The sequence below is a fragment of the Athalia rosae genome, chromosome 3, assembly GCF_917208135.1.
Source record: "Athalia rosae chromosome 3, iyAthRosa1.1, whole genome shotgun sequence".
NCBI lineage: Eukaryota > Metazoa > Arthropoda > Insecta > Hymenoptera > Athaliidae > Athalia > Athalia rosae.
In genome coordinates this window covers 4,846,245-4,869,280 of record NC_064028.1, presented here as the reverse complement: position 1 = coordinate 4,869,280, position 23,036 = coordinate 4,846,245, and the positions used below count along the sequence as shown (strand labels likewise).

At 43.4% G+C, this 23,036-nt stretch overlaps 2 protein-coding genes across 5 annotated transcripts in view; one reads left to right on the top strand and one right to left on the bottom strand.

Annotated features, from left to right (window-relative positions):
- LOC105691710 (BMP-binding endothelial regulator protein) overlaps positions 1-15,261 on the bottom strand; it is a 28,217-nt gene extending 12,956 nt beyond the window's left edge. The window contains exons 1-3 of one of the 3 annotated variants that reach the window (XM_048651816.1): positions 15,012-15,259; positions 13,962-14,355; positions 266-390 (exon numbers count right to left, since the gene is read on the bottom strand). In XM_048651816.1, the coding sequence (XP_048507773.1) occupies positions 266-341 (76 nt within the window). In that variant the 5' untranslated portion in view covers positions 342-390; positions 13,962-14,355; positions 15,012-15,259. Of the gene's footprint in view, positions 1-265; positions 391-645; positions 1,104-13,961; positions 14,356-15,011 lie in introns of those variants that run through there. The other 2 variants (XM_020855650.2, XM_048651817.1) reach the window with 2 other exon arrangements.
- The window catches only part of LOC105691700 (putative inorganic phosphate cotransporter), a 112,788-nt gene that overhangs the window by 29,013 nt on the left and 60,739 nt on the right, over positions 1-23,036 (top strand). The window contains exons 1-2 of one of the 2 annotated variants that reach the window (XM_048651820.1): positions 1,433-1,457; positions 11,644-11,754. In XM_048651820.1, coding sequence (XP_048507777.1) covers positions 1,448-1,457; positions 11,644-11,754 — 121 coding nt within the window. In that variant the 5' untranslated portion in view covers positions 1,433-1,447. Of the gene's footprint in view, positions 1-1,432; positions 1,458-11,643; positions 11,755-23,036 lie in introns of those variants that run through there. The other variant, XM_048651821.1, reaches the window with a different exon arrangement.

Below are 23,036 nucleotides of genomic sequence, written 5' to 3'. Positions count from 1 at the left end.
AAATTAACGCTAAACAAGATTATTCTTCTTTAATGGCTAACCGACCAATAAAACGACGGGCGAGAAAAGCTCGTCAACTCTGAACTTGATTGAATAAACATAAAACACATACGGATCCATAAAACCCAGTGGTTCACAAAGCTGAATACCACTTTGGCGGACGGCCGACGTGTGTCGATGAAATTTAAATACGCTATTCGATTGTATTGGAAAAAAAAAAAAATAAATAAATAAAAAATAACAATAAAATTAAACATAAACTCACCTATTATGCTTTCGGACACGCCGACGGTAAGGCGTACACTCGACAGAAACGCCAACGCCAGAGGTAGCAGCTCCATGCTGCCGCTGGGTGGGCCCTTTTTCCCTCACCCCGTTTAATTCCTCACCCTGGAACAGATTTTACAACTCATTAGGAATTTTACGACTATATTCAGGTTGCGCCGTGTCGAATTTTAGCAGTCGCGTAGTCGAGTCGTCGCCCGGTCATTATTTCGTCGACGCTCACCGCGATTCGCTATCGGATCCCTGAAACGAAATGCAACCGCGAAGCGATAAAGAGATGAGACCGGAATTCTTCTCCGTCTGATGGAAAAAAAAAACAATGAAAAAAAAACGAAAAAAAAAACAAAAAGATTCCGCAACCTGTACGAAGTTCCGCTATTACGCTCTACGAGCGCCGGACACGGGGCGCATCGGCTGAAACGGCGACGTCTAAAATGCGGTTTTACAGTAGTGTGCCTCGTTCCTGTACACCCGAGTGCGAGTAACGCAGCTGACTGCAGCCGAGATTGTCGCACAAAGATGCCGAGGAATTCGAACCCAAGCTCGGTTCAGTTGGCGGGAACTACATCGCAGTTCAGTGCGGTAAGAGAACTCAGCCTTCTCTGATTCTCTCGCCGCGGTTCGCGGTGCGTAGTGCAGTTTGTCAGAAAAATATCAACTCTTTCGCAACCTGCGGACATGTTATATATATATACATATATATCTATAACAACAACGCTGTAATGCCGCACCGGTTCTAGCAAGAAAATGAAAACCAAATTCTTCAACCGCTCCCGCGGGATGCTTCTTCGAACCCCTCTAATCGTTCGATACCAACTACGTCAGATCTCCGGTGAGTTTCCCATAGGTATGTCCTCGGCATCCGTGACGTCGAATGACGAAAATAAAAAAACAAAAAAAATAAAATAAACAAAATAAAAAAAAACACCTCTTCCATTAATTCAGAGATACTCCTTCGCAATATTTCACCTGAAAAATTCTACCGTCAATTCGTAGATGAGTAATAAGTGGGTGAAGGAGACGGAGCTGCAGCGAACGGCGTACGATATTCGAAGATCGATATTCGAGCGCGTTATTTGCATGGGAGATTCGTCACGGAGAAGAAAATCCACACGGGCAGAGGCGGCGGCGGCGGCGGCGGCAGCAGCAGCAACGTAGTATAATGCGCGGCGGTACGTTACTTCGTGGACATAATCAGCTTTATTTTAATCTATTCAAGGCCAAGTTTTAATATATTATTAAGTGCCGAGTGGAGGTCGTTACGGGCTGGTGTACCGGCTACTGGGTTGTTACGGTCGAGCCGGTGGTGTGCCGTTTCCATGTAGAGAATCATGGCGTACCGCGAGCATTCGCGCGGATATATTTGTAGCTCTCGGTTGTCCAAACTATCGGTAAGAGAACCGAGGCAATGTGTTTTGTCCGGATAAATAAACCGATCGGCGTTACACCCTGTACGGCGGCTCGTACGGTCGCGGTTGTTACCTATAACCCGTCATTTCGTGGTTATACGATTTTTCTGGCGATCGCTTTTGCTCGCGCTCACCGGCGCGTTCCTCTCGATTTTCCTGAAATGTGTATGTTTACGATGATTTCTCTTGATCCGGAGTCCGACTGATCTAACGGTTAAATAATTAAAGTTATCGGACGGTGCTACCGGCGAATTATATCGCGGCGAAAGAAACTGGAAATCTCAAGCGTCGTTGAAATAAGACAGATACGAATATACATACATGTGTGTATTTCGTCGATCCGAGTTAGACGGAGCGCACTTGTTAATTTTTTTTTTTGTTTTTTTTTTTTTTTTTTACCCATCCGCACCGCATCCGCATGGGCAGCACTTATTATTCGACGTAGGATCGCGATTATCGCGAATCGCGCTCACCGCCGATATTGTTTCACAGAAGCACGTCGCATATCACGCCGACGATATTTTATCCCATCGCGAGATCTAACGTGATCTAGTGTCCGGTACACGCGTATAATAGATATCGCGTGGGCGATGATGATGTTGAAATTTCTGTAAACACCGTCTAAAGGTCACTATTAGCGTAACGCCACTTTTCGCGATCCGACGATCGTTTGTACAGGTATTTAGTTTGAAACGGCGAAATCGACGGGCGACAATTAATTCGTAATCGTACGTTAACGCGCGAAGCGCACTTTCGCCAATTTTTTTTTTTTTGTTCAAAATTTTTGCACGCCAATCTCACGCTTCGAATTTCTCAGCCGGTACGACGTTCGGACGATAATCGAAGATGTGACGTCGAAAATCCAAAACGAAGGAGAAAAAAGAAAAAAAGAAAAAAAAAGACCGATCGTACCTGCGTACGTCCTGCATCCGGTTCAAAAGTTTCCTCGTCGTGTGTGGGAATTTAACGAGAATTCCTTAGGAGCCACTCACCGAGCATGAATCGAGCTATTAGCTTACATGTACTTTTATAGGTGTGTAGATTTATATGTGGCGTACGCGTATTTGTAATATCGACTTCTGTACGATAATTCTCATGTACGTACACGTAGTGCGTCGCTCCGTATATATATATGTATATAAATCGACGTACGTATCACGAAATTATCTCCTTCGGACTGATACTAGGTACCGTAATTATATTCCGCTCAATGAAGAGGTCAAGTTTCTTAATTAATCCAGCGACTACTTGGGTTACAGGCTAATTCGGAGTGGGAAAAAATTCATCTCCGTAGAAAAATTCTAGGCGCGGATCTACGCCGGCGTTGATTTGGGAAAAAAAAATATTCACTTTTCGAATTTGGAAAACTATCTACGAGAAAATATTTCGCACAGCGATCGAGGTGCGAAATCGTTCAATTTTTAACTCTTCCTCTTTTTTTTTTTTCAATATTTATTACTTTCAACAGATAAGTGAATACGTACAGGCGATGAATTTTTCGGGTAAAATAAAACGGGAACTTATAACACGGCTATTCGTATCGTTTTACATAATCGTACGCACACACAACTAGGGTGTAGATATACATGTATACGTGTCGTTAGATTATACATCTTGTAACCGCTGAAAATTGGCGATCCGTAGGACAGATGAAAACGAGGAAAGTTATGGGAATGATTCTCGAGTCTAGAAATATTCGAGGTTCCATCGTCGACTCGGGACTCCCGACAGGTGCAAGTTGCGAACTACGTACAAAATTGAAATTCAACAAAGATTGATACGAGAGAGAGAGAGAGAGAGAGAAAAAAAAATTTTTGTCTTCGTTTTATTTATATTCTTCTGATTTTAGTCGGAGGTAGATTAATACGTGTACGGCGCAGATGAGGAAGCGGGAGCATTTCGTTTCTCGTTCGGTTCTGTACATCGTTCGTTCGGTTCGTTCGTTTCGTTCGGTTCTTCGGTGCACGTGCAAGAGATTAAGGGTACGAAAGGCTGAAAGGCATGATCATCATCATCTCCCTGTAGCAATTACGAATGTTACGAGAAGCTCCGTCCTCTTCGTTCGCGTACGTTCGTTGGTTCGTTGCGCGGATTGAATTTCATCTCGGGTCAAAGTTGCACGGCGAGAACGGTCAAATTATTATACTGCGGTAGGATATTAAGCGTCTTGAATGATTATACTCGAGAAGAAGAGATTGTTTAAGCTAAATCTTATACTCCCGCGGTCCTCGTCCAGCTGTTGCTGCTGCCGACCACGTCGACGACGACGACGACGATGATGATGATGATGATGCTGCACCATAATATAATATCTTCACACAAACGAATTCCGAGAACACCGAGGCAAAAATTTCACCGCCGCTTCCATCCATCCTCCTTCCCTGTATACCTCGTCAAGGTTTCGAAATTTCAGCTTTTGCAGCTACGGCGATGTCAAAACGCTCAACGTGCGGGATCGTTTGAAATTGAACAAATAAAAAGAAAAAAAAAAAGAACAAAAATCAAACAAATCGATGAAAAAGTCATATAATACCGAAGATGGAAGTACACGCGGGTAAACTTTGCGAAGCACTTACACCACCGGTACGCCATACGTGTTTAGAATGTTCGGTACCTTGTTTTTTTTTTACATTTTACTTCTCAAATATATCCGAGCTACTATTTGACGGATTTTTTTTCGGCGCCGAGATTTACGAGGATCGACGTAGATATTGGGAAAAATTAGCCGGAGGGGTTAAAAGAAAAGCATCGCGTCGGGTTATTTGAAATTAAAATTAAGGGGTCTCTTCTCGCTCCGTGAGAGATGTTTTAATTTCAACTAATTGAGTAATTAGTAGCATTCGCTTTTATAATGTAAGCAAGCTTCTGCTGCGGTTTACGAATCGCTAATTTATACTTCGAAGAATTTAGCAGCGCGACTTTTTGACACTTTTTTTTCCTCCACGTATCTTTTTGTCCCCGTCTCGTTTTTTAATTTTGGCTATCGTTTTTTTTTTTTTTCTTTCATTTATTCACGATCTCGATTTAGTCCGCGACTCTGCAAGATGTTATGTATTATGCAAACGATTTATTACGTATACCCTTGATTTCGTGAATCGTGTTGGCTTTTCTTTGGAAGAAACCAAAATTATATATACAAGTTTCAGTACGGGATGAGTGTATGCAAATATTTACTCTAATCACAGATTCGATTTTTTCTAGAAAAAAAAACACTATGTAACAAACTCTACTTTCCTGGTATATAATCGCATGATTCGTTGCGAATCGATCATATTCATTGGAATGATCAAATTCTGGCGAATTTTTCAAGCCTCTAGTTCGCTCGAAACCAATTTTAATTTATTTTTTTTTCTCTTCAAATGAATCGGAATATTGTGATAAGCTGACCGAGGGAGAAATTGGAATAATTGCGAGTACGATGATATCATAGCGAAACTGTACGACAGATGTTTTTAAATTTCAGTTTTCGTAATAGGGTTGGGGTTATATTCATCGTCGGTTAAAAGATTGCGGTTTTCCATTTCTAACGCGCTTACTAATTCGCGGTTGATCCACTCATATTTCCATATGATACATTTCCGTACCCATATGAACCTAATATAAAATAGTCATCTCATAAAATGACTCACTAATTCTGCACAATGACGAATTGCGACCGATTGTACTATAATTATATCGTACGGTGGCTAAAATCGTCTCCGTGGCTGCGGTCGCCGCCGTTGACACGTATACTCTCGCACCGAAAAAAAAAAAAAAAAAAAAAAAAAAAAAAGAAGAAAAAGAAAAAATGAAGAAATCCAAATTGAACGAACGGGGTGTAAAATTAAAACAAAAAAAAAAAAAAAAAAACATTATCAAAATGAGTCAGTCGCGCTCGTCAATCCCAACGTTATACATGCGTTTCGATTTCATTACAACTGGAAAGAGAACGACGTCAAGCAAGTTCTGTGTATTGAAATAATAATCAGCGGCACAGGAAATGCGTAATACGGTTTTTATTTGAAACTAATTTGACCATTTTTTTGGTCATCGCCTAATTAGGTTTCCTACTATGTAAGCGAAGCCAAACGTGGATTCCATTCATATATAATTTGGCAAGATTTGTACACAATCGGGCAGATTACGAATATCGTGTTTTTTCTTTTTTTTCTTCATTATCATACACATTTTTTCATCTTCTTTTAATTTCGTATAAACGAACCGCGATAAGATAATAATATTTAATTCTCCAAAGCTTAACGCGTCTTTGTAATGTTTCGCTTTTTTTTTTTATTTCCATTTCGTTTCGACCACTTGGGGAAATTTTTCTTTTTTTTTTCCATCCACTCAGTTCGTTATCTGTGACTGGAATATTCTGGGTGATTTATTTTTTTCATCTCAATTTCACGTGTCCACTGGTACGTTGTACGGTTCGTTTTTCTGTACACGATAATAATAATCATTTAAAATATAATGGAAAAATCCTTTCCGCGTTGTACGTTCAATTCATCTGGTTATAATAATTATGCCGGATTATCGACGTTTCATTTGCGTACAGCAGGTGAGAGCAACGCGTTGTTTGAAAATTGGATTTCGCATAAGCTACACGTATACCGCACGTCTCTCGCTATTCATTTCTATATCACAGAAGCGGATTAATCCCCCTCAATCAATTTCCCAGTTGCAACTGTGCCAAAGTTGAATGACACGGGATTATTGAGGGATCAATTTATCGATTTCTACGAATCGATCGATCGATTCTTACAGCATGCGATACCGGGGGTCAATTCATCTCGCTGTTTTTTTTTTTTTTTTTTTTTTCATTTTATTTCCGTTGAGCCGAAAATCCACCGGAAATATCATTTCTCGAATCGATTTCTTAAATTATTGAGTAAATGTTGAAAAACACCTAAATCAACGTGGAAAACGTGGATCGAAGAGAGGTCGAGAATTATTTCCAGATCGGACGCGTGGGAGAGAAATGAAACGCGTCATAAGACATTTCCGATTTGAAGATATAAAGTTGTCAGTTACGTCATCCTACCGATGAAAATTATTCGATGGTTTTCCGACGGGCGGCGCGCGCGCGATCGCCGAACGACGATTCCGATCGCATCTCACCAATCGTACACGAATCAAACCAACGGTCATTCGACGCACGTAAAATTTTCTGTTTCGTATAGCCCTTGGCACGGCCTTGACAATTATTAGGCGCTCCCCGGGTTATAATAACTGACCTTTCTCCACATCATTAAATAATAACTCGGCGTATTACGCAATTTACGAACCACCATATCATTAATATCGGTATAAATATCAAGTTACACGCGTCTGCCTGGCAGAATTCATAGTACAACGCGGTCTACAAAAAATATACAATACGACCGTACATTTTCTCGATGTGATGTTGGATAATTTTTTTATCATTATTTTATTTTTTTATTTTTTTCTTACTTCGTTTTCGATACACCTAGCACGAATAAATAATTATCGCGTCAACGATCGTAATTATCGTTGAATCAATTAAACATTTGTGAAAAACTCGCGGCTCCGTATCACCGTTAAAACTATCATCGCACATTGTGGAAGCCTTGCGGGAAATTAGTTCAAGAACACCGTGAATAGAAAAAAAAGTGTTCCTCTAACACCGTCGTGTCCGGTATAGTTTTCATCAGCCAATATAATATATACAAAGTTTTCGTTTCATTTTCTACCGTCTCTACGGATAAAATATATACGCGCCTATACTCGTATCCACATCGAAGTCTCTCTGTAATACACATCGGTATATATCACGCGTGCACCGGATCGAGGCAGGTGGCTATATATTTCTAGGCGTCGCGACGCCGCCGGTCGCGAGAGACGAGAGAGATTGTCGTCTCCTTCGTCCGTATAAATGGTAAAGCATGAGACGTCGCCGAAGAAGTCGCGGGAGGTTTTCCAATCGGAAGTGACTCTGTCAGAGGCAAGATCCGTGACTCACACCGTGGGAGGCAGAAGATATCGCTACTTTTGTCTGAAAAGATCAAGCTCCTGCTGACGTTTCTTTCCCCTTCGTGTTTCTTTTTGCGGTCGTAGACCGAGTGTGTCACACGTACACCACCTTGGGTACTTAGAGACGATATACCTATATATACCACGTGCACGTATACACGTATACCACTGCGCGAATAGTCATCGCGTGCGTACATACCTATGCATCACGGTTTCTATCTATACACCTAATCCTACATTTGCATACGTTATTTTAATGCGCCGATGCATGTGCAGGGGGAAAAGTTTCGCACACCGTGAACGTGTACCGCGCGGAACACGTACACAGAAGAGAGTTAGTGTGAACGCTTGAAAATATACGGCTAAATATGCGATACGTGTGTATACCAATTTGTAACATTGCCATGTACAGCGGTCCGAGGCGACAGATTATAATCTCGTTACACGTGCAATTGAAAGTGTTAGCAACAATTAGAGGAAAAATAGATGGAAGAAAGAAAAAAAAATGTTGTAGAAACGCTTAGCGAGCGTGGCAATTATATGCCGTTTGCTGTGTAATTGTTACGTCTACATGGATATGCTTGCGTTGTGTTATTTTATTTTATTTTATTTTTTTTTTCTTTTCTTCAATTGTTCACGCAATTTCTAACGTTTCATCGTCATTTGGTAATTCATAACGAATCGGATGCCGTTTGATGTATACGAACGCGGGCGTATATTACGCTCATGATATCGTACAGGATGGCAAAAGACCAACGAGTGGTTCGATAACGTTACGTGTGTGTGCCGATATCTGTATCGCAGATAACGGACTTTTGTCAGAGCTAAAAACTCCTCCATTCAAGTATATTTCCCATTGATCCGACTCCCCCGCTACGCGCGTTTCACTTTTTGCATCCGTATACGAGAGTCGCCGCTTTGATCGGAGCGCGACGGATGAATTTTTCTTCCTCTTTCTTTTCTTTTTTTTTTATTTTTCTATTTTTTCAAGGTTTTGCTCGGCCGTTATCGCGTACAGTAGATCGGATGACTGGGCGAAAGAAGGATGTGTCAGGCTGTGAAAATATAAGTGGAAAAAAAAAAAAACAACTAGGAAAGATTACTCGGTGTATAAACTGCACCGTGTACAGATGCGTTCCATTACCAGTCATCGCAGAGTTCATCTCACTCGAGTATAATATCATTTATGGTCCAAGTTACCACCCAAAGCGACCCGAGCCAAGCGCCGCGTTGTTGACGAGACGAGTTTCATGATTTATGGACATTTTAATAATCTCTGCGTAACACCAGACGCGACCTCACCCCAATGTAACCTACCCTACGACGTACGCGACGATTCGGAATTTCGAGGACCCTTGTAATTACGTCGTCGAATCGAAATCTGCTTTTCTTTGCGAAGAGCGGAATTCCCTGCGAACGGGAAAGGAAGCGAAAAGCAGATCGGATCTCCTTCCCTTTCCTTTATCCGGGTCGTATATACGGCGAAAGGATTTTCCGAAGTGCGTAGGATTAGGATTAGGGAATCCCATGTGGGCTGCCGTTTCTTCGGTCGGTGCATGTCGCAAGGACGAGGCGTTTCTCCGTGATAAATGCCGTGTGCAAAGGACGCCAAGATATTCCGGAATCCGCGTCGAGATGGGATAGAAATTTTTTTCGTTTCGCGCGTCCAATTCGCTATCGGTATCGTTGGGTGGACGCTATTTTTTTTTTTTTTTTCCCCCGTTCATTTGCATTATAGAAAACTCAACGAGAGAATAATAAATCTTTTCCGTACGGGTTTTATTATATCGGTTGGAAGAAATACGCTTCTCGAAGTTGTCCCCGGGTAAACTCAAGGCCGCCGATGTATGCGTACAATTGAAAAACCGAAGACTTTAGAGACATCGACTCGACTCGAAGACTTGAGCAATAAGAGACTCGACAAGGTGCCCATTGCATAATAAAAAGCCACAGAGCCGCGGAAGCCTACCAATCAAAAAGAAAAGAAAAAAAAAAAGATCTCCATATAAATATATATATGGAGACGATCTACCACGCGAATATCGCATACAGATGTAAGTGAGTACTGTATTTATACGGTATAGGTACGGTGTACATTGAGACGCGTTAAATTCGAATTCTTTTTCATTCGGTAAAATTTTAATCAGTGTGCGCTCGCGCGGGTAAATGCGAATTCCGTGTGTACAGTTCTGTTTAAATAACTTCGAATTTTCAATCCTAGTTAAGCTAACATCTTCTTTTTAGTTATCTTCATTCATTTCTTTACACTTTTTGTCCTCGTTGTTAATTTACGAGCTTCTGCACTCGCTTCGAAGTTGCAATAATTACAACGTAAGAAAAAGAAGACTGATAAAGAATAATGAAAAAGTGAAAAAAATTCGCTCCGAAGCGTGAATCCATATTCGAAAACTAATTACCCGTTCAACGGATAATACCTGAATGATCACGTTGTGCGAATGGACGAAGTTTTTCGAGGTCCTTTTTTTACTTCAGCAATAATCATTTCATTCACGGTACGTTTTCGTTGATTCAATAATAATTCTTCACTCATTTTTTTTTTTTTTTTAAATATTCATACCTCGCGATTATGTCGAACGATATAATCGTCGTCACTCTATAAACGGTAATTTGCCCTCCGATTCGATCGATCAAATCTTACGAAATAAAAAGATATGCAGTAGGAGATGAAAAGAACAAAAAAAAACAGAAATTTATTAAAAAAAAAAAACTTACAGAGTCTCGAGTGTAGAACCTGCTATATTTAACGATTATGAATCGCTGCTATATACCGGATAAGCATTCTTACAATATATACATGTACGATTTATTTCGTAATAATGGATCTTTACGTGACTTTAATTAGCAGAGTTTCCGTATAATTGTCTCATTAAATCCAACTCTCAGCAGCCTATATCGTGTACCTGAACGCTGAACATTGGCCGTCCTGCATTTTATATTGCTTCTGTTTTTTTTTTTTATTTTTTTGTCGTAATTTTTTTTTTTTTTCTCTCGCTCTTCTCATTCCGCAATCCGCTGCAGCACCACCGTCAACTGCAATTAACGAGTTATCACAACTACCGCTGAGTTACGGAAAAACAATTAAATATCTCCGCGGGCACCACGTGCGCGCCGTTGGGACGAATCGTCTCTCCGCTACACGCGATTCGTAACGTCAAGTTTTATTTTTCATTTTTTTTCATCCATCAAAATGGACAAGAAAATCGTACGGGTGTCGCTACGAATTTCGAACGCGTCGCGAGTATCGTAAAAATTTTTAGTCTTACCGCGAAGGTATCGCAATAATTCTGCACACGGGATAACGTCGAACGGTTGAAACAAGGTGGCGTACGACACCTACGTGTAGATAGGATAAATTGTCGAGCATGTGTATCCTATTATAAGAAGTCGCATAGGTATATATGCGAAAGCAGGTGAGCGTGTGTAAGAGAACGCGCGCGCGGTTAGACGACGTCGGTGCACCGGCGGCTGGAGCAATTTCTCTCGAGAGGCCTAAGAGGCACTTACTCAATCATGGTTTGAGAAAAAAAAAAAAAATAATTTATTTTTACGTCGCTCGAGCGATATAATATATGCCTTATATACTATTGGAGCGTTAGTGCGACTGCCACACATCGTTAACCGCGTGTAAAACGAGACTTTAAGCTGTTTAAATGGTAGTTAGTAGTTAACAACGTTTAGAGGTGGGTAATAAGCAATAACCAACCGCCCAGCACTAGGCCATACGGATTCATAATTAGAGTATCCTTAGTCGTTGTACGTTTCTCGATATTACAATATACGAACGTTCGACCCGTTCGAATTAGCCAATCTCTTAACGCGAACGTTGAAAATTTCCGATAAAGCTAATCCGGTTGTAAAAGTTTTACGATACCAATACCTCCGGTTAAACGCGTTTCGCTCGAAATAAGTACAATAGATATTTTCAAGCTCGTTAATTTTTCTTCCTTCTTTTCAGGCCTACGGAACAATTCGTTTGGGCCCCCCCCCCCCCCCCGTCAGGATTTCACTGCTTTTGGGACCAACGGAAGTAACCGTCCCGATGTCCGTACCCTGCCGACGCCTGACCGTGAGTAAGATTTTCTTTTTTGATAATGCGCGTTCGACGATTCTTTGACGTACGCGTAGACGCTGGAGCGTCGTTGGTCGATCGCTAAAATTTCCCCCCTTTTTTTTTTTCCTCGTCATTTGGTAATACGGTTATCGTCAAGTGTCCGCGATATCGCTCGAAATCGAGGGTGCGTACGTGGCGCTGCAATGTTAACGTATCGTATTGTACGCTCAGCGAAGAGATTTGTAAATAACGGGATTCAAAATTCGATCACACGTCGAAAGTAGGGTGGTGGTGTGTACGCAGTGTACTCAATATCTGAGAATATCACGTTGTAATATATCGGGGATCCGCGAGTGTCGAAGTCGGCAATTCGACGTCAGAGAATTATATACGAAATACCGCAGTCTCTCTTTCGTACCGCAACGCGACTCGTTCCTCGCTGTATAATGTACACAACGTACACACTACAGTCCGAGCGGACAAGTTTGTCACTCGGAGAGACGGTATTAATCGGCTATCGCTCAACGTACCGCGCGAGGATATATTTATAAATGTATAATATATAATTACACGTTCGACATAAATATAGATATTCACAATCCAAACGGGTAGCGGACTTTCGATTCGGATGGACCGTCGAGCGAACGCGCGTCGTTGGCCGCTGCCGTTTTGTGCGATGTAAAGTAAACGATGCAAGTTTTCGCGTCTGTTGTCCTCTACGACGACCGTACCCCGATGTCTTACGTACGTACGGACAACCGCGTCGCGAAACTAGCAGCGGGGGCAAGAGGCAGCGACAACGAGCGAGAGCGATACGTAGGTGGTGTAAACTTCACGCATTGAGTATATGGGGTAGTAACCGGTGGTAAACGCGCGGTACGGTGTATAAGGCGGTACGTGTTGCCCAGAACGAGCATTGAACCAGAGCGAAGCGTGTATCAAGAAATAAATATACGTACGCAAGTGTACGTACGAGCGTGTACATTGTACGTGTACGGTAGATGTGCAGCCGCGGCGGTGCCCCCGCGAGTATCTCTCTACACGTATTAACGCGTGTAAGAAGTTCAGCCGCTGTTATAGGAATGGACCGACTGTTGGCTTATTGCTGTTCCGCGCTGTTCGCTCGTTGCGTTTCACCGCATCTGAGAAACGAGGTACGTACACATCGGGCGTTCCAACCGTATGTAAATGTATTATACCGCGCGTAATCGCGGCATCGACGTGTTTGCGCCCTGAAAAATCGTTCGTTCGATTCGTCGTTTCCGTCCACGGTGGGTGGTTTTTTTTTGGGCGAAATCGGTGAACGCCCGTTCGTTCCCTCATAGGTCTCCGTATCACGCTTACGAAGTCGGCGTACAACGCTCGTATCGAACCTCCACGGCCTTGCTGACCACAGCAACAAACAAGATAGATACCGGCGTCGTGTGAATAACAACGAATAACCAGCTGCTGCTGTACTGTTCGAAGCAACGGTCCCAGTTGGATGACTCTACATTTAACACGTACGTACGTTACTCGACGAAATCTGAACCGAGTACGACCGAGACGAGTAAGAGCATTTTCGAATGGATTGGCCGGTCCGGTCGAACGTTGCGAGGATACGTCGGGGGTGGCTTGCTCGGTGCCTCCGATGTTCGGACGAAGCCAACAAGTTCTATGCGTCAACGAGTCGAGAAGTGACATGAAAATTTACGGATCGCGGTAAAGGACACACGCGGTGTCACGAGATTCTCGATCAGGTTCAACGTTTCCACGTCGACTGAACGCGCAAAACACTAGGAGTCGATATTAAGATTATTTGAAGCGCACGATACCGTCAAATTCAAGTTTCCTCCAACTTGGCGGCGAACGATTCCTTACGAAGGAAATCCTGCCGAAGGATTTCGACGATCAACTGCGAACTTAATCATATCTGATTCCGTGACAACTCGAACGGGATCCGTCGTCGTATCTACCGGCGATCGATCTCCGAGCTTTAGGCGATAATTTGTCATGATTTTCGACGGTGACGCGAATAAGGAACCTCGGTCCGCATCTCTTCGGATTTCCTTTGGAGAAAAAGATACGGAGGAGAGATCCGCGAAACGTTAGCCGATAGGCGAACAGAGCGAGCGGCGGGTATAGCCCGCGTGTACGGAGAGAGTCAGTCAGTCAGTCAGTCAGTCAGTCAGTCCGTGCGTGCGTCCGGTGGGTCCAGATAGGACTGCAGCACGTTCTCTCACCTGTTGTTCCACGAGGAGGAGGACGACGGTGGCACACCGAGCGCGCGCGCACTCCGGCAGCAACTTCTCGCTGTACGTTTTTCAGCGTTAAACCACAACCAACGGGCTAAGAGAAGCAGTAGCGTTGGTACCAGAAGCACAACCGGTGGTGAACTTTATTCCCTTTGCAGATAATGTCAGGCAGGTGAAACGTCGATGTAACGAAGTGTACGGGCTTGTAGCTACGAGCGATGATTTCGTATCGATCGGTTCTCCCTATTGTTTATTGTTTAGTTTCAGAATGTCCGTTTTATGCACTTTGAACGAGCCAACCGCAGCTAGCGAGGGGCGGCGGTAGGGTAGAACGACACTTGTTGGGAGTTCGCGAGTCCGACGGGGTCCTTTAAATCCTCCGCTGGTGAACGAGATTTAAAAAAAAAAAAACCCACGGAGTAACGAGAGAAACGGAAGAGTCCGAAACCGAGTTAAAATTCGCGGTCGCACAACCGAACGTCGTCGTTTCGTCCGACGAGAAAATAGATACGAGGCACCCGCGACTGACGTCGAACAACAATAATATGCAAATATATCCTCTGCGGTACAACGACGACGACGACGACGACGACGACGACGACGACGAGGAGGGTGACGCGCTAATACGTCACCGTTGTTTTATATCCCTTTGCAAACTTTGCACGAGATAGCGTCCGTACGGATGTACGATAACGCGATTGTTTCACTGGCTCCGGTTTGTTTGACAATAGGGTTTAAACCGTGGCTCGAAGGAATACGATTCGAGGAGTTTTGTTGGTTTGTTTTTTTTTGTTTTTTTTTTGTTTTTTTTCTTCTCGTAACGTTCGAAAGGGAGGCAGCGATTTGTGAGGGAAGGGGGGGTAGGGGGGGGGTTGCTTAATAAATTACGTTATACGGTTTATGACTCGAGGCACAAGAATTATGGTTAATCACCGTTTCATGCGTAGGGAATAGAAGGACGACGGTTTCGGATCAGTCGAATTAAGTGTTCGGTTCGCTCGGTTACTACGATTAGCGGCTCGGTCGCGATCAGCTTACTTTAGCAGCCGGAGAGCTGAGCGAACCAACCAACGAACGAACGACGACGATGACGACGACGGCGACGACGACGACGACGACAACAACAACGACGACGACGACGACGACGATTAGCCAGAGCGGGAAACGAGAAAGCGAGGAGGAGAGCCACGGAGAGTGGCCAGAAAGTCGAGAGAGAGACTCCCTCACCGCGTTTGCCGCTTGCTCCGGCTGTACTGAGTTCCGTTGCGACTACTAGCCAAGGAGTAGGAGAGGAAGAGACGAAGCAGGAGGTACCGGAGTAGGAGAACACTCACTGCTCTCTGCTCTCTGCTCTCCGAGGCTGGTGCTCGTGCTCGTGCTCGTGCTGCTGCTGCTGCTGCTGCTGCTGCTGCTGCTGCTGCCGTTGCCGTTGCCGCCGGTGATGGTGATGGTGACGATGCTTGCATGTTGCCCCGCAAAGTCAACCGACTGCGAGGAAACGAGAAAGACGGACGTAACGAAGAGGGAGAGGGACGGAGGTAACGAGAGACCCGCAGAGAGAGAGAGAGAGAGAGAGAGAAAGAGAGAGAGAGACAGGGATGCTGCGAACTCGCGCGAGCCACCGGAGCCGCTGCGATGGAGAAGGATGAAGGTATTCTACGCTCTTGTATTGGTTGGTAATGTTCCTCGGTAGTACTACGCTTATATATCTATACGTAAGTTCGATGTAATAAAATAAGATACCGGTGAGCACGGTCACCAACACGAGGCGGGTATCGGGCCTATATTATACCATTACGCGGAGTTCGCGGTCTTCAACGCGTCGCATGGTAGCGACAAGTGTCTGTTTTGCGAGCCGGACGGACCGCGTCGAGAATTTCTTCTTTCCCGGTTTTCTTCGATGCGTCTCTCCTTCGGCCGCGGGTCCCTTCGGATCCCTCCTCGATATCGCGCGAGGAAACCCTTCCCGCGCGGTTCTTAATTGATTCGGAACCGCCGCGCGATGAGAAATCCGACGAAGAAGACGTGCGCGTAGTCGTCGTCGTCGTCGTCGTCGGTCGGTCGGTCGGCAGCGGTGATCCGAACTCCGGAGCGAAGAAGAAGACCGCAGGTACCGAGGAGCCGACCGAAGAACCGCGAGACTCGATACCTACCTTATGTCCACCTCTGCGAGTACTCGAGGAAATAGCCGGCAGCAATAGAAGCGGTATACGACTGTGTAAAATGTGTGCGCCGCTTCTGATGCCGATGCCGATGCCGATGCTGACGGTGACGATGACGCTCCCGAGAACGGAAAAGATCTCTCGGGGCTACGGAGTCCAGTGGTTGACTCCGATATGTCCAGCCATCGGGCAGACCGAAGTTTGGATTCGGCGAAAGAAAGAAGATCTTTCGCCACGGAGCTTACCGGAGGTATCTCATTTTTCTCACTTATTTCACGTAGATTCCTCGGTGCCATGGATTTATCTCGGAGGAGCTTCGGCGATCCTCCGAAATCGCCGGTGTCGTTCAGAGGTGGATGTCGTATCCGTACAGGCTACGGATTCGGTGCATTCGGATTTCTGTTATTGGATTAGCCCCTGCGAATCGTTGTATGTTCGCCAAGCAGTTTTCGCAGTTGAAAATTAAGTCCGCCTTCAACCGGTTTGCGAAAAATTTCAGGCATACTATATTCCTTGGTTTTTTTTGTTTTTTTTTTTCCCTAGAATTTTTAGATAACGTACTCGGTTTTCGAACAACCTGGTCAACGACGTCTTCTTCGGAAGGTAATGAGACGTTTCATATTTCTGCAGCGCACACTCGGATCGTTCAAGATCCGCTGGACGTTCAACCGCCGTACACGTATGAAAGAACTTACCTGTACGTAATTACTTAATTTCCATGAAATATATAATTCCATTCTCGGACCGCGGATTTTGCTTCTTGAAACTGCAAGCACATTGCCCGCGATTCGAGGTACGCGGTAACCGAGTGTGAGCTTGCGAGTCAAAGCTCTGAAGCGAAGCTCGAGATTTTTAATATAAAATCGCGGAATATCTCGATCGAAGATGTCCAGAGTCGGACAGACCCTGGAAAACGAGTCGATTCTGATACAGGCATCGTACAGATTCGACGAGGCATCGGTCATCTAAAAACAAAACTAGGGTGCCAGCGTGATATCTTGTTAACCGGAAGTTGAAAATAGTTTTTGATAAGGGGCTAAAACGTCTCCCTCACCAGTAACTCTATTTCAACTTAGATAATAGGTGTCACGGCGTTATCTGCGTACAATTATGAACATTAAAACCTCATTCCAAACTCCAGTCAAAATTCATGCTTCGCGTGAATAGGTATACGCGCGTACGCATGTATTACGATGTACACTAACTCGCACACTTCGTTTCGTAATCGATATACACCTATAATTAATAATGTGCACCGCGAGGTCTAAGAGGTTCGGAATTTTTCGTACACCCTCTTATCTCTGCGGACCATTAAACTTGTTGTTTTTTTTTGTTTTTTATTTATTTATTTTTTTTAACATCTATCTTCTAAATATGGCCGATCGCCAGAGCTTAAGCGACATAAAAAATGGTAAAAATAGATCCCGATACGATCTTTGATTAAACGAAGAGAGAGGTAACGAAAAAAAATAAGAAACAAACAACAAATTACGAACCTCCAGCCTCTCGATCATTACGCATACATACAGACTCGTGTCTTACGAATCTGCGATCCGCAGATTGTCTCAAAAATTCTATGTCGACATATTTGTCCCCGTAGAATTATCTTTATCGTGTGTTTTTTTTTTTTTTTTTTTTTTATTTTGAAACTTCAACGAATTGCAAAAATTCCTCCTGGGCGAGTATACGAAGATTGTTAGCAGGAAAAATGAACGTACGCGTTTTATAATATTCATGCGGAGCTGACGAGTGTACATATGTATATATATATATATATATATATGCATGTAACTAATATAAGTACCAACCGGAAATTCCTAACAATATGCTGAATAGGGGTATACCTATATACTCCGAACGGTGCGAATGATGGTGCGAACGTCGAATTATATAGAGACGAAAATTCGCGGACGGCCGTGCTTCTATAACTGTTTGAACAGACGCGCTTATGATACGTACAGGCGAATCCGGACAAGACGGCAACATTCCAACGCGTATACGTGTGTATTAATATACGCATGTATATGTTCGCGAATATATATATATAAATTTATGCAAGCGTGTTCGTCAAATTGTATATAAGTATATTAAGCCTACGTGAATTATTATAATTCTGTTTTCACTCGCGTTACGTCGCAAACTCAATTAGCCGGCAAAAAAAAAAAACGAAAAAACAAAATAACAAAATGATGAAAATAATATTAATAACAACAATAACAAGCGAACAAGGTAAAAAGAATTTAAAATAAAAAACAAAAAACCAACAACAACCAAAAAAAGAAACACCACATTTTTCAACATCTTGTCCAGAGGCAATCGCTCTTTCTCATACTTATAATTCATACATGTCTTCGTATAATATCGACTCGCTCACAATACCTACCACACTCGACCGGCGTGTACGTGTGGTGACACTATAAATATACAAGATATTTCGCATAATAGCCTTGCAAAGCCGAAGACTGTTACGCTGGAGACAGTTCGAAAGGACTGAGATGAAAAATATGCGAAAACGATCCTTTGCGGGATCCCGACGCTTAACTTGCGATTAGGATTGTTCGAAATCGATTCGCGGGTTCAGCCGTTGAAACGAAAGAAACATTTCCTCGCACTCGGATACCGCCCGTAAATTACGACCAACGACAGCTGCGCTTACACGAATTTCAGCGCAAAGGTTCGAAAGGCTTGAAAAAGCAACGGGCTTTTCCCCCCCCGCCCTCGTCGGGGTCCGTTTCGTATTATGGAAGCTGCTGATACATCCGTTGCCACTTGCCACCGTGTTACGTATCGCGCGCGCCCGTTCGCCAAAAAGAACGGCCGCGATCGAGAGAGTAATACGACGCGCGCGAGGACCACGTCGTCGCCGGTGTGTCGACGCTGCCGCGCGCAGCGAACGCGAGAGAAAGTTTCTTCACCCGTACGCGCTTTGGCAGTTTTTTTTTTTTTCTTTTTTTTTTTCTTTTTTAATTTATACCTATCAAACGTATCCGAGTTTTGACGCATGGGAATCCCGTACCCGTACACCGGCAGCAGCGAGTCCGGTGTCGGGAGTTCGTCGTTCTCCAAAATTTTCTCCAATTTTTTCCCCGCACACTTTTCAGCAGCTGCGGATCCCTTCGTTGAAACGGAGGGTCAAGAGAGGGAGGGAGAAGTTTTTCGGGTCTATAAGTTCACCTGAAATTCAAAAAGAACGGAGGAACGAAAATTGATCGATCGATCGATCGCCGTGTAATGGATATCGAAGGGAAATAAGGAAGGAGAAGAAAAAAAATAAAACAAAAAAAAAAGAAAATGCACGTTCTAGTAGAGACGAAAAAGTGGAACGTAACGAACGGCATTTCGAACGAGTGGGTATTGGTGGGTTGTATCGTGTGTGTACCACCTATACGTTGTACGTATCTACATATCTCGCGTATAATGTACCTGTAGGAAAGCGCGCAAACAGTTCCCCCGGGGCAAACTATTATATTGAGAATCGGTTATTAGTTTTTGGTCCCCCATATAGACGAGCGTGACCCAATTTCGATTTCCTTTTCGTCCTTCGAACGGCCAACCAACTTCTCTCCGGGCTAGACCTGGCCGGACTTCATGTAACGCGTACGTACGTGGCATATTATAACGTATATTTGTACGTACTTGACTATACGTCGGACTATATGATGTCGACGGCAATCAAAGCGGCCGAAGCGACCACAGATACCGATATACCTACTGTCGATGAATCGATTATGTAATTTATATTATACGCCACGGGCTGTCGGAAAATGTGCATTTAGAATTTGTGCGGCATTTCAGAAAATTTATGCACAGCCGGCAGATTTATCGGATACTTGAAATACGTGCGTATGTACGTGTATTTTTTTTTTTTCTCTTTTCTTCGTAAATTTTTTTTTCACTTCACTTGTAACGAAAAACCGAGGGGGGGAACGGAACGAACCGTACACGACGCATAGGTATAGGACACGAAATTCCTTACGCCTTTGAGGGATGAGCCCTAGAATCCCGAGAGTCGTAAGAGCTTAATGACTATGATTGGACTTCTGTCAAACATCGACAAGGGTCGCGCTTCGGACTTCCCAGAGACAAGTAGGAGTCGTCGGAAATTCTCTCTATTCCACTTTCACGAGACCCGCAACGCGGGTAAAGATATTTTGAACGGCATTTCTGTCTCTTTTTTTTTTTCCTTTTTTCTTTTTTCTTTTTCTTTTTTCTCTCTTCTCTCAAGGTTTCAACAATTTTCGAACCACGGGGCCCCTCCGTGTAAAACGTAACTTCGATCGACGCCCGGAGAACATGCAGAGCGAAATTTCGGAGCTGATTATCCTTTATTTTATGTTTTTTTTTTTATGGATTATTTTATATCTGGTAATCACGTTCTCCGATTTCACGCATGTCCTTGACTCCCGTACGGGGATTAATTTAGACTATTTATTATACAGTCGTGATCCGATGACATTGGACCAGTCCTGCAGCGCCTACGGTCACGGCCTCTCCGCATACTTTGAATAATTTCAATCGATAGACATCGAAACAAATGGCATGTATTTCATACATATACCAGCAGTTACCATACTATACCGTCCTTTCATTGATTTCAAGGCGCTATTGTTCGCGTGATATCAGATTGCCAATTTCGTATACATAGTACGAGTTTGTAATAATTACCACGTGCAAGAATTGCGACAACCCGAATAGCTAATTATTATTTATTCATTATTTATTTATTATTTTTTATTTTTTGCTCCAATCATTACGCCGTTCAAATCCGAATTTTATTATCGTCAAAGTCATCGGTACTTTTTTCATTGTACGATACGACCAGAGTTCTGCATGCGAGTAGGACGCTGAAATAGCGATTCACAATTCATCCCCACCGATAACTTCTGGCTCAAAATATGGTTTTGCAATTGTTGGAAGAATTACCCTATAATGTGATCCTCGCGATAAGACGATTATATTCTCGAATCATTGGTCAGGTTGATAAATAACGAGTTACCGTGGATCATTCGTCTGCGAGTGCATGAGGCGTGAAAAAAAAAAAAAGATATCAAAAAAAAAAAAAAAAATAGAAATGAAAGGAGAGAAATAAATTGAAAAAAAGAAAAATAAAATAAAATAAAAAAAAAAAAATAGCATCTTGATTACGACACGCGTCGCTGGCAAAGAAACATTATAGGTCAACGTCCGGGTATGGAAAGGCAATTACAACCGTGGATAGTTTTTGTAGCCAAACTTGCTCCGGCGTCCTCCCGGACATCTTCCGTTATCGGCAAGGTCGTCTTGGCTCTAGGCGAGGAATGTTGAACGATATCTAGATATATACACCGTCGAACGAGCTATTAGAGTCGAATTTATATTCTCTTCCTCGGTAAAGTGAGGAATAAAAAGAAGAAGAAGAAAAAAAAAAAAAAAGTAACAGAAATTATATAGAAAAAAATAAAAAGAAACCAGGATCCAAAAATTTTAGGCTTTATTAATTTACCTCCGCTATAATGTATACACATTACGCGCGTTACGAACGGTACAGTGGTATGTGTGATATTATAATGCCCGGAGGATTGAAAAAATATTCGACGCTCACGATCGGATCGGCAAACAAGTTGGCTGTTTCTAATTCACGAATCACGGTGGTGTTGGTTACAGGTATTTAAACGCGTAATGTATACCGGTGTCCGGCAAAAGTCGCGAACATTAGAGAAACTCGGTTCTTCTTTACTTATTTTATTTATTTTATTTATTTATTTTTCAACTTCCACCTCTTCGGTTACCTCCTATACTTGGTAAACACACACATAAATCTGTACGTCCATAAATTTTATAATACAATATTCATAAGCCACTTCTGTATTATGGCCTAAAACAATTCCAAGAGATTCTTTCCTCTCATGTATATTGTGTACACGTACAATGCTTACACATACAGACGTTACCTACAACTATACGTATATCTATATTTCTCTCCCCCAGGAAATATAGTATTTCGCTAACAGCTCTCGCGATTTATTGCAGCGGAGATTTTTCGATCCTCTTTCGCCGGTATCCCTCCATTCGTTACCCCGCGTCGTCGCGCGAATTCGAGGGATATCGGAATCGATCGGTGCGGAACTCGCGCAGTGAGCGGAAAATTCGTAAAGCTTTTTCCCAGGGTAAAAATGCAACGAACAATCAACGAGGGCGAAAAAAAATTCACGCGATGCGAACGGAATATTCGTCCGTCGAACGATGACTGGAAATGGAAGGTGTCGAGGTGAAATGAACGGCGAATTCGGAGCCGCGAATTGAGAATCATCGTCGAAGAGATGCGGAGATGCGGAGACAAGGGGACGTCGGGAGGTGCAGGTCACCACCTGGGGACCACCGACCGGACCACGAAGTCCTCCGAGCAGTTAACATGCACAAAGTGGACCCCACGTCGAGTCGGAGGATTCCTCTTCTTCTTCTTCTTCGTCTTCTTCTTCTTCTTCTTCTTCTTCCATCCGCCCCGCGTACCTAACTGCAGCATCCACCGAGCCAATTGGGGTCCAAGTAGAGCTGCCTTGAGCAGCGGCAACAGCAGCCAGACTCCAGTGGGTCGTACCGCGCACCTGTCCACCCGGCTCGCGAAGAATCTTTGGGAGGTTTCAATTGACTTATCTTCTCAAAGGCGTAGCCCTGCCTCTAACCACCTCTTTTTATTTTCCGCTAGCCGAGATGCTACTCTCATCCTTCATCCCTCGTCTCCTTCTTTTCCTACTGCGCTCCTCTTTTTCTTTTTCTTATTCCGCTTCTTATCCTACTTCTCGGTTTTTTTTTCTTCTTCTTCTTTCTTTCTTGCTTACCAACCTCCCAAGCCGGGAGGTCCGAGAAATTGGGACGTTGAAACACACGAATAGACGTTAGAGACAACGGTGTGTGCGGACTT